Source organism: Staurois parvus, unplaced genomic scaffold (assembly GCF_062004578.1).
Source record: "Staurois parvus isolate SC_StPar_1 unplaced genomic scaffold, SC_StPar_1.0 ptg001650l, whole genome shotgun sequence".
NCBI lineage: Eukaryota > Metazoa > Chordata > Amphibia > Anura > Ranidae > Staurois > Staurois parvus.
In genome coordinates, this window is record NW_028319446.1 from 169517 (window position 1) to 181902 (window position 12386).

General features: G+C 44.0%; 1 protein-coding gene across 1 annotated transcript in view; it reads left to right on the forward strand.

Moving 5' to 3' along the window:
• Nucleotides 1-12386, forward strand: part of LOC149434864 (HHIP-like protein 1) — a 48509-nt gene that overhangs the window by 10763 nt on the left and 25360 nt on the right. The window contains exon 2 of the mRNA XM_089663295.1: nucleotides 10955-11598. Within this exon, the coding sequence (XP_089519421.1) occupies nucleotides 10955-11598 (644 nt within the window). The remainder of the gene's footprint in view (nucleotides 1-10954; nucleotides 11599-12386) is intronic.

A 12386-nucleotide genomic window follows, 5' to 3' on the forward strand; every position in this document is an offset into this window, starting at 1 on the left:
TCTCGGCTAGTTCTCTGCCTTTTTCCCCAATCAAGTAATAAAACAGCTTTACTTCCCTCTGCTCATCTCTGGGTGCCACTGTCAGGTCCACATACAGAGTAAACTCTTCCTTCCAGTGTCTCCATGTCTGTGAGAGATTGGAAGAAGTGACATCCAGTCTCTGAGGGGGTTTCAGGCCACTCTCCATAGTGCAGTCTGATAGGGACTCTGTACTTGCAGTTGCTGATTCTCTGTACAGTTCTAGTGTCACACAATTTGTATTTGTAGACAGAAGACTTGCTATTCAGAGGTCCAGTGCCCAACTGCCACCATGTTCTGTTAGTCGATCCTGCTCAGATGCTCACACACTGTAGTTAGTAGCAGACATTTTATTAGGTGCTCATAGCCACCATTAAACATGTGTCTGCTTTTAGAACTACAACCAAAGAGAGGCAATAACACAGTTGTACCAGTATCTAAGTAGTGAGACCCCTAGAGGCCATACACAGCATATAACATATTGTTACAGAAACCAGGAAGTAAATGAAGAAATACAAAAACAAAAAGGTTAAAACAAGTAAATATGATATACTTTCCTATTCATTTACTAATGCTAGCAGAAATAGCCCATGTTGATTGAGAGAGTGAAGTTTCGCTTGAAGACTTGACATGAGGATTCCTACTGCAACCTATGGTGTCTCTTCACATCCGAGTGTTGTGTCTCTTGAAGCATGTTGCACGAAAAAGTACATGAGCTTCTTTGGGCGTTGCTGGTCCCTATTGATTTCAATGGGAGAGCCTAAAAATGCACATAACATAGCTTTTTGTGCACTTTCTTGCCTCTTTTTCTCTTATCAGCTAGCTTTCCATTAGCCAAAACAAGAATACTCAAGCCTGAAAAATATGTACAAACACGCTTAGCTGCACTTCTTAACCACTTGACCTTGGGAAGGTTTTACTCCCTGTATGACCAGGGCATGTTTTTGCTATCCAGCACTGTGCTACTTAACCTCCTTGGCGGTATTCCCGAGTGTAGCTCGGGGTAACATTTCAGTACCAAAAGCGGTAACCCCGAGCTACACTCGGGAATACCATGCGGCGCTGCTCCGGCATGTGTTCTTCACTTACCTTACCCAGCGCTCCCACGATGTGTCCCCTGCAGCGTCCCCGGCCATCTCCTCCGGCCGATGCCGGCATCCGGCTTCTGTGTCCTGTCCCTGTGACGTCGGGACGTACGGGCGCCGCCGCCGGCGGCGGCGGGAAATTTAAAAATTTTAAAAAATGTCATTTTTTTTTTTTTCATTTTACACAGTAAAACATTGCTGTTTCAACCTATTTCACATACATATTGTCCCTAGTGCTTTGTCCTGCGCCCTGCCTGCATTTTGTCTGTTCTTTCTGCCTGGAAACTGAGAAATGTCCATGGCGCCCAAAAAGTGTCCCTTTAGGTCAAAAGCGGTTTAGATCAGCTAGAGAACAGCGATAGTAAATCAGAACCACTTACAGAATTGAGTGATAATGATTCGTGGGGGAAATTCGTCATCAGAAACTGAAAATGATTTTGCGACTGAGCTCAGCAATGTGCGAACTTGGCGCTCTATTTCACATTTCAGTGTTTTTGGTTTGATTATATTATTGAATTAAATTTTTTATTATTTTTATATTATTTTTATGATTATTTATTAAATTATAATTTATGATTTTGTGTTTCAAATTTTATCCTACCCGGGATGTTTACTAGACTCTTGTTCGGACAGATTTCAGTGAGTTTTTCCTAAAAATTACAGCCTACAATAAAAAAAATACATATTTCCATGCAAAAAAATGGTACCGCTTTCAGCACCAAAAATCTGAAATAATCATACCGCCAGGGAGGTTAATTGATATAATTGTTTTCAGACAAATACAGCCTTCTTTTGGTGGTATTTGATCACCACCTTTTTTATTTTTTTGCCATTTGAACGAAATAATACAGAAAAAAAAATTTTAAATATTTTTTTCTGTTATAAAACATATCAAGTAAAATCAAATTTCTTCAAAAAGTTAAGCCAAAATGTATTATTCTGCTACATGTCTTTGGTAAAAAAAAATCCTAATTAGTGTATATTAATTGGCTTGTATGAAAGTTATAGTCTACAAACTATGGCATATATACAGTACTAGAATTTATGCAGCTTTTACTTTCTGACTGCCCATCACATTTCTTGAGGTGCTAAAATGCCAGGGCAGTACAAACATCCCCCAAATGACCCCTTTTTGGAAAGTAGACACCCCAAGGTTAAGTCCTTGGAAGATTTTATTTTTTGCCACAAGTGTTGGAAAATTACAACAAATTATTATTTTTTTTTTACACAAGGTTTTCATCTTAATAAGCTATTTCTCACACATGTCATGGGTATATGTGCAATTACACCCCGCTACTTTTCCTGAATATGAGGATACCACATGTGTGAGGCATTTTTGGAGCATAACTGCGTACAGGGGCCCAAAACTGATGACCACCTTCAGGCTCAAAGGGTGTAATTTCCTCATTTTACTTCCTGACTACCTATCACAATTTTGGAGCCCCTGACATGCCAAGAAAGTACAAACACTCCCAAATTTCCCCTTAATGGAAAGTACACCTTAATGGAAGACACCCAAAGATTTTTGATAAGAGGTATAGTGAGTATTTTGTACAGCTCTTTTGGCACAAGGTTTTGATAAAAAAAAAAAGAAAAGAAAAAATTAATTTTTTGCTTTCTTTGTTCATTTTCCTAAAATTTGTGGCAACAAATGAGACCTGCAAAATACTTGCCATGCCTCTTAGCAAATACCTTGGAGTGTCTTCTTTCCAAAAAAGGGTAATTTGGGGGTGATTGCGTTATCCTGGCATTTCAGGGCATCCAAACCTGTGATAGGTAGCCAGGAAGCAAAATTAAGAAATCCCTATTAAAAGTCTGAAGGGGTCATTGGATTTAGGGCCCCTGCACATGGCTAGGCTGCCAAAAAGTCTCACATATATGGTATCCTCATACTCGGGAGAAGTAGCAGAATGTATTTTGGGTTATAATTTCATGTAAATGCATGGAAAGTGAGAGAAATATCTTATTAAAGTGAAAGCTTTGTTTAAAAGAAAAAACATGTGGCAAAAAATAAAATCTTCCACAGACCCAAGGTGCCTCTCCGCAAAATCTTAGGGGTATGTATTTTCCAAAAAGTCATTTGGGGGGGGGGGGATTGGAGATGAAATGTCCTAGCATCTTAGGGCCTCTGAAAGCATTGTGTATGGCCTGTATTAGTAGTTTTTACCACACCTCTAATGTTGAGCACCCATGTAATGTTCTGGCCAAATGAAAAAAGAACCTAAGAGATTCCTCCACTCACATCGAGCAATGTGGGTGAAGAATCTCTGCCAGAAAAAAAGTGAAAAAAATATATTCTGAAGCATAGGAGCTCCCATCCAGTGACTATCCCACACTCCTCATGCTTGGGCATACATGTATTTTTTTTTTTTTTTTTTTAACTGTGAAGGGGAAATCTTGTTCTGCAGACTGCAGGCACTGATATACTGTATATATTCTGAAAGCAGCACCCTGCTTCTGTCAGAATACACAGATCAATGCTGCAACTGATTGGCATTCCTGCAAAGCAAGCAACAGTTAACCGTAACACACAGTAACAATATAACATTAACGCAATTAAAAAAAAAATTTTTTTTTACTTTTTAATTTTTTTTTTGTAACATAACTGTTCAAAACCATAACCTTTCCAGCCTATGATTTTAGGGTTTTTCAAAATGTGATAGACAGTTTCCTGACTAACAACTTTAGAGACCCTTCTTTTGCAGAATTGTGTGCTGTGACATACCCTAGACCAGTTCACTGTCCCTCAGACTGTTGGAGGGCTGGGCTATAGTTTAAAAAAAAACTATGAACAAATGCGGACACAGTACAGGAGATGACCAGAGACTGCGGACACAGTACAGGAGATGACCAGTGACTGCGGACATACAACGGCGGCGGGAATACTGGGCCGGCCGCTCCAAAAAATGCACAGACATTTCCCCCCAAGTGTGTCTTATGGAGCGAAATAGTGCCCCATCATTGGTGTCAGAAGGAGGAATAGTGCCCCATCATTGGTGTCAGTGGGAAGAATCGTGCCCCATCATTAGTGTCAGTGGGAGGAATAGTGCCCCATCATTGGTGTCAGTGGGAAAAAAAGTGCCCCATCATTGGTGTCAGTAGGAAGAAATGTGCACCATCATTGGTGTCAGTGGGAGGAATAGTGCCCCATCATTGGTGTCAGTGGGAGGAATAGTGCCCCATCATTAGTGTCAGTGGGGGGAGGAATAGTGTCCCATTGTTGGTGCAAGTGGGGGGAGGAATAGTGCCCCATCGTTGGTGTCAGTGTGGGGGGGGAATAGTGCCCCGTCATTGGTGTCAGTGGGGGAAGGGGATAGTATCCCAACATTGGTGTCAGTGGGAGGAATAGTGTCCCATCATTGGTGTCAGTGGGAGGAATAGTGTCCCATCATTGGTGTCAGTGGGAGGAATAGTGTCCCATCATTGGTATCAGTGGGAAGAATAGTGCCCCATCTTTGGTGTCAGTGGGAGGAACAGTACGTCATTGGTGTCAGTGGGGGGGAATAGTGCCCCATCATTGGTGTCAGTGGGGGGGGATAGTGTCCCAACATTGGTGTCAGTGGGAGGAATAGTACCCCATCATTGGTGTCAGTGGGGGAAGAAATAATGTTCCATCGTTGGTGTCAGTGGGGGGTGGAATAATGCCCCATCGTTGGTGTCAGTGGGGGGGGAGGAATAGTGCCCCATTGTTGGTGTCGGTGGGGGGAGGAATAGTGCCCCATCGTTGGTGTCTGTGGGGGGAGGAATAGTGCCCCATCGTTGGTGTCGGTGGGGGGAGGAATAGTGCCCCATCATTGGTGTCAGTGGGAGGAATAATGCCCCATCATTAGTATCAGTGACACCAATGATGGGGCACTATTCCTCCCACTGACACCAATGACACTTAACTTGCTGACCCCTGTTCCCCCCCTGTGCTGCTGCAGCCAGCATACCTGGTTGCAGCAGCACCATCTGCACGGCACACTTACCTGTCAGCTGTCCTTCACTCCGGCCTCTCCCTCACTCTATGTTCGTGGGGCCACTCGGCTCCGCCTCCTCGCAGGTGATTGGCCGCCTGTGTGCCTTTCCTGAGCTACAGTTCTGGCGCCCAGTCACTGGTGAGGAGGCGGAGCCGAGCGGCAGTGCGAACATCGAGTAAGGGAGTGGCCAGAGTGAAGGAGCAGCGCTTCCTGGACTGGATCGTCGTGGGACTGGGACACGGAGCCAGGTAAGATACAGCAGCCCCCTGCCCGCCCTTGTACTTAGTGTCCCTTCCTCGTGGCAAATACGCCCCTGCCGGTGGGCCGGATAAATTTCCTCGGTGGGCCGCATGTAGCCCGTGGGCCATAGTTTGAGGACCCCTGCCCTAGACTGTGCTGTGCTGTACACTAGACTAATACTCCACTATTATGTGGTAGTGACAGTAGCAGTCCTTGATACAGAGGCCAGGTTGGCTAGGACAGGTGTGACAAAAAAAAGGGTGTCACGTTTCATTCCACATTTACTACAGAGACATGTTTTTTAGGGTGTCCTTTGGGTTGGGGTACCTGGAAGGACATCTGGAAAATGCCTCTCATGCAGCTGGCTAACCGCATCTGGATTCGGGCTTTGGGTCACAGCATGTTTTGGATACAAAAGTGCTGTGATGATCTCTTCCTGAAATTTCAGTAAGGATCCAGTTCTTCCAGTTGCTTTGTACATTACAAAAGCATTATATATAGCTATTTTATTATACCAGTGTCTAAATCTGCGGGAAACTAAATACAGCTTCATCATTTGACCATTGAAGTCTATGGCTTCCATATAAGTGAAGCACTACCCACAAAGGAGCCACTGGTGTTTGGGTCTATTTGCTCTCTAACAGCCCCCACAGCCAGGCAAACTGTATTTTCACATGCTTCCATAAACAGTCTAGGGGTTTTGGTGTTTATTTAGGAACGATGAGCATGGATGGGGAATGAGGGAGCATGGGATACCCCATACTGAAGAAACATCAGGACTATGTTCAAAACAGTTGAGGACCTACTAAGTCTCTGGCTGCTCTATTTAGGGATGCCAGCTGTATTGCACAGCTGTGGGAGTAGCAGTACAGAAACAAAAAGGAATAACAGTTCCAAAAAAGTTGTATTAAAGAAACAACACCTGGCTGTATTACATGGCATCTGGCTGCTCAAGCCCCAAGGTTGGAGAAATAGTGTGCTCCTGGCTGTCTTGCACTGCACTGAGCTACACTCAATCCCAGCACTGCCCTCTCCCTCCCTAGGGGTTATGGCTGGTTTGCTACTCACTCAGTCTCACTGAAAGCTCCCAGACTTCAGAATGGCAGTTGTCTTGACCTCTGCTGTTCCTCTCTCTATTTCTTCCTATCTCGTCTCTGCCCCAGGATCAGAGCCTCCAGAACTGAAGTCCCCCCAAGATGACTGGAACCTGGACTTTGCTCCCAGACTGCCATGCTTCTGAGTATTTATGGGTCGCTCTCCCACTTTCTGGCCACGCCTCTCCAAGGATTGATGGAAGTCTCATAAATATTCAGGCTGCTCTCAATGCCCTTCCTCCCACTATGTTCTGGGAAACTCCAGAAGACAGACGGAAGTAACAGGCCAGAAACCTGTGAAGCTCTGCACAGCCTCTTAACCAATTAACCTCTGCTGCTTGCTCTGCCTGCAGATTAGCTAAACTAAATTTACTTACCACCTAGCATCCTAGGAAGGTGCTACCAGGGGTGGACTGACCATTTGGAAACTCGGGCACTGCCTGAGGGCCCGGGGTCAGTAGGGGGCCCCATAAGATGCCCTTGGTACCTTTTTCATAGGCTTTTTTGAGTTTGGGCAAGGACACAGGGGCCCCATGATCCCCTATTGCCCAGGGGCCCCATGAGTTGTCAATCCGCCCCTGGGTGCTACATAAAGATTATAGTCATGTTCTGCTTAGTGAGGTCATTTTTTAATTGGAAAGCAAAGAGTCTGCTAGGAACACCAAGGATTCCACACAAAAGAAGCAATACAAAGAGAACAGAATACATTTTTATACAAGTACATGGTACAGCAGGCACAGATCAGGAAAATGAAATGTTGAGTTTACACATTCTTTAATTTGGAGAGTCATGTTTGCATGAATGGAAGACAGTATGAATACATCCTGTTTGTCCTTCTACTTCACTTTGAGTAGATCTTCATTGCGCAAGCAGGCTTTCTTCTCCTTTCTAAGTGTGATTAGGTCACATGGTGCCAAAGCAGCCAATTTCTTTCATGAACAAATGTCTAAAAGCTGCATGCTTGCATAAAAATTGTCCACATACAAATTGTACCCATTTAGGAACAAGGGTGACATCAAGTCCAACACTATCTTGCCACTGCTCCCCATGTAGTCTGGGCATCTGGGGGCTCCAATTGACTGTCTTTTCTGTTATAAACTCTAAAATGGTATGTATAGCCTATTGCCCTTTCAAAGTGCTTATATAAGTTTACCCAGGAGTGTATTTAGAATTTGTGCTGCCCTAGGCAACACAAACAATCTGTGACCTCCCCCACCAGCCCCCCCCCACCTGTGCCCCCCACGCACCACGGCTCCTGTATCCTCCTTCCCCCAGAGAGACTCATAATCACAGTGTCTCCCTTCCCGGAGTCTCACGGCCGCTCTGATGGCTTCCCTATTCTGCTCTGCCGCCCAGCTCCAGTGCCCAGGAGAACCGGCGTTCCTTCGTTTGGAGGGCGGCGCTCCCCTAACTACGCTCTGCTGAGCTAGGGTGCCCAGAAGAATCAGCATTTCTTATTTTGGGAAATGGCGCCGCCTCCCTGAAAAATGCCACCCAAGGCAAACACCGTGTTTTGTGGAGCCGATAAAAGTCAGGTTCACCCCCGAGGACAACAGAGTATATTGTCACTGAAATGCATAAACACATTATATTCTCTTATCTTTTCCAGCCATTGCAGCAGAGAACATGTGCAAATGATGAATTAGGTCTGTGGACTAATATGACTGCTATTCATTCTTTTTTGTAATGCCCATGTAAGAGTTAAGCACCAAAAAGGTTTAAATTCAGAAACTGTGATAGGTTTCCACTTGAATGGCCTGGCAAGTATTGAATTTGGGTTGGCAACCATGTACTGTTGGGCATAAAGATTGCTTGGTCCACAATCAAGTTGTAGAGGTGTTCAGTGAAAAACAGAAAAAAAATCAAGGGGGCAAATTTGTTAGGTTCGCTGTTTCCACCTGAACCCTGTGAACGGGGGGATAACGGGTGCTGCTGAATCTGGGGGTAGTCAATTAGGGTTTGCAAATACCTCTGGAAGGACTCTATGGGCCTGTGTTCGAATTCTTGGTGGCTGCGTTTGCGTTCCACTACTAGTGCTAGCTACCTTACCAGCTTGTATTGCACTTCTGGAACTTGCCACTTCACCATGAGATACTGCAGTGCTGGTGTCTTTTAAATGTACTAGGCTGCTGGTGCTTGCCAGATCAACAAAATGTAGTGCAGCACTAGTACTGGCCCTCTACTGCATATGAGCATAAACCATGCGTTTCTAGCACTCCAGTAACCTGGGGTTGAGTATGCCTGATCTTAGCAGGGACCTCTTCTCCATCATCTGAGCTAGCTGTCAGGGTGCTGCTGCTTTTATTTTGGGACATTATGTGCCCTAAATTTACAAGTACCTAGTTTCGACTCCGGGAAAAAGAGCTCCTGGAATGCTTGCGTGCTAGAAATAAAACTGCTGGTGCTGCTAATCCTGCTAAAGCTGCAGTTTTGTGTACAATGTATCAGAGGTGGCAGTGATCATAAAACCTATAATGACACTGCACTTGTTGGGATGGGGGGGAGTTTAAACACAAGTGCTGGCAGTAACTGAGGGTGATCCTGCTAACGCTGTGTTTTTGCGGATACTATACTGATGGGGATACTAGTATAGTTCTGTTTGTGATAAAGATACTGATCCATATTAGTAATGACGATGATCAGCAACTTATATTGTAATTGCAATAGTGTGGTGGGCAACCTAGCACTAACTGACCCTGGCAGGGAGGGAGGCTAACTGACTCTGATGCTATCTGATGTCACTAATGACACCAATACAGTGATCAGTGATAATACTGTACATTGACACTGTACCAATGGCACTGGCTGGGTAACAGGGGTGATCAAAGGGTTAATGGAGGGCAATCAAAAGGTTACATGTGCCTAACTAGTGTGTGTAAGTGTAAATGTACTTCTTTACCTTACTGTGGTGTTGCTCTCTTCTCTTCCTGAACCGAAAAGGATTCAAGAGAAGAACCAAAAACATCCTCTGTCTAGGTTTACAATCAAGACACAGGATCGTTGTGTGTTACAACCAATCAGCAGGTTCACGGCCAAAATCATTGGCCGCAACTTGCTGACAAATTTGTGTTGTAGCCAATGACAGCATGGGTCAGCAGGGGGCGTGTGCATGCGTGCCCACAAACCCAGAAAAGGTCCCGACGTACAGGTATGTGATCGTGCCTGCAGCTGCCGCCTACTCGCACTATAATTTATGTGAGCGGCCGGCAGGTAGTTAAACTTAAATTATAGTATGAAAAAAATAATAATATTGTTTTACAAATATAAATGCTTATCACTGTTTAAACCTCAGCAATGTGTGTTTGAGTCTTTTGTATATCACACAGTCAGTAGAATAAAAAGTGACTTAATCACGTGGGTCATGATGTAATATATAGGGCACAGCTGGCTTACGTCATATGCACAAAGCAAAAGTGGAAGTCCGGGATTGAGGGGCGGCACAGTGGAGGTTTTTCTATGTTATACAATACTGGTTTTAAGACATTGTAAGTGCAATTTTAATAAACAGGCAATATTTTATAATACTCTATGGCGGTTCTTTCTACTTCTTTGGTCTATATTATGGAGTGATTTTGAATTGCTAAGATGTTGGGATAATGACCTCTTAAAGGGAATGTCCACCTAAACTTAGATGTAAGTGATATATGACCTAAAATTCTTGGGTCCTATACCTAGGGTTGCCACCTCATGCCTTTAAATCCAAACACATATTAATTACACAGGTTCTGAGGCTAATTTATTGCAGGAAAGGCACCAAGTGAGTTTAAACAGTTCCCCGCCGCCCTATAGCAGAACTACTGCTACAGGGTGGCAGGGCTGCGCAAAATCACGTGTGTATATATACGTGAACTTGCATTTCCAGGTAGGGGACACGCACATGCGCGGCACGCCACCCTGCCCACACCGCCATTGGCGGCTACAGCTGTCAATCACCAGGTCCCGGCTGGAGATTCCCCGGTGATCACCAAGGAACAGTGACAGGGGAGAGGTCTATGTGTAAACAACACAGCTCTCTCCCCTGTCAGCACTGACAGGCTGTTTGTATTGCTCTGCATAGCAGAGCAATACAAATCAGCATGTTTCCCTAGTAAAACACACACTCTGCTAATGTGATTTTCATTACATGCTGAGTTTGACCTTATAAAAAGTTTACTTTAGTTAAGTAACCTATAACACTTTCTAGTTATATATACATTTATCTCACTGTGAAACTATGAGTACAGCAGTAAAAAAGACAAATAGAACGTGAATCCCCCTAACTGGAACACAGACCACAATAAAAACTGACAGGTATTCTAATCCCCATCCAGTCCTCTATCCAAAACAAAAATAAAAAAGTTTTGCCTTTAGTTATACTTTAATAAATAAACTCCATACAGTTTATAGTGAGCATTTGGGAAATAAGTCCTTGTCACAGTGGGTGGTACTTGTAGTTTCTTACAAAATTGCAGGAACTCAGATTGTGCTTCCCCATTAAACATCCCAAAAAACTCACTACGACTGCAGCAGATTGTGTTTTTTTTTTATCTTGCTAATAACTTCATTTTTGTTTTATTAGGAGTGCTCACCATATGCAGCTCATTTATACGATGCAGAAGATGCCAACACACCCCTTCGTGAACTCCCAGGCCTGTGTGGTAACTACTGTACAGAGTTCTGGTTTCAGTGTCGGTCCACTCTCAGCCTGATAACAGACAGAGACCTTTCAGCAATAGAAAGTGATGTGGCTAAGTTTTGCCGTTATCTCACACTGGATGATGTAAACTATTGCTATCCTAATGTCCTTACAAACGCAGAACTCAATAAGGGTCTTGGCGAAGTGAAGGCAGATGATGAGGGATGTCTCCAGCTGTGTTTACAAGAGATTGCCAATGGACTGTGTAATCCGGTAGCTATGGTCCATGCTAACGATGGAACCCACCGCTTCTTCATAGCTGAGCAGTTGGGATATGTGTGGGTCTATCTACCCAATGGTTCACGAGTGGACAAGCCATTTCTTAATATCTCCAAGGCTGTACTTACCTCTCCATGGGCAGGAGATGAGAGGGGTTTCCTGGGAATTGCCATGCACCCCGACTTCCGTCACAATGGAAAGTTCTACGTTTACTATTCTATCTATGCCAAAAAGGACGAGAAGATAAGAATATCTGAATTCTACGTTTCTACAGACAACATGAACATGGCTGATCACAAATCTGAACGGTATTAGTATTAGCAATGAGTAGTAGAAGTTGCATTTCATTGAGATGACTCTTACAGCGAACCTGTGCTGACACAAAAGATTTCTAAGAATAGTTCTAAACTGTTAGACATGGGTGGATGGCAAATCTTTCTTGCCAGCTATTGTATTCTGACATCAATGGATGACAGAATATTTGAGATGCCTAAGCATCTGATTGGCTGTAGTCACTGTTTAGCTTGACTACCTGAGATAGCTAAGCATCTGATTGGTTGAAATCACTGTTTGGCCCAGAATGTTCTGCTAGGTCCTTAATTTTTCAGATCAAAGCTTGCTGCCAGGGCCATCCATGGCTTGAATTTCATCCAGTTCAGCAGGAATTGCAGGACATTTGAGCCATGTGTAGCCAGCATTTTCTTAAAGTTTATTACCTGTGGAGCCTTTGAATTCTGGTGTTATTTTATTTATTTATTACAGGTACTTAACTCCAGGTAGGTTGTGCCATAGTTGGGTTTCAAATTGATGACTCTAGTGCTGCCAAGCAGAAGTGCTAACCACTTAGTCTCTGTGCTGTCCAGGCAGTACCCAGAGCTTTGACTTCTGCTCAAGTCAATATTAAGCCCCACTCCCTGATGATGCTAGTTAATGCCCTCTGTCAATCAATTGACGGAACTTCAGCGGGTAGAAAAGGCTGTGGCATTTAGCAGTTAAATCACATGGGACATGGCTTAATGCTGGGAGAAGGATTAGTGTCAACTTGAATCCAATAGGCTGCATAGGGATACAGGACCCAGGATCAATTCCAAGACTA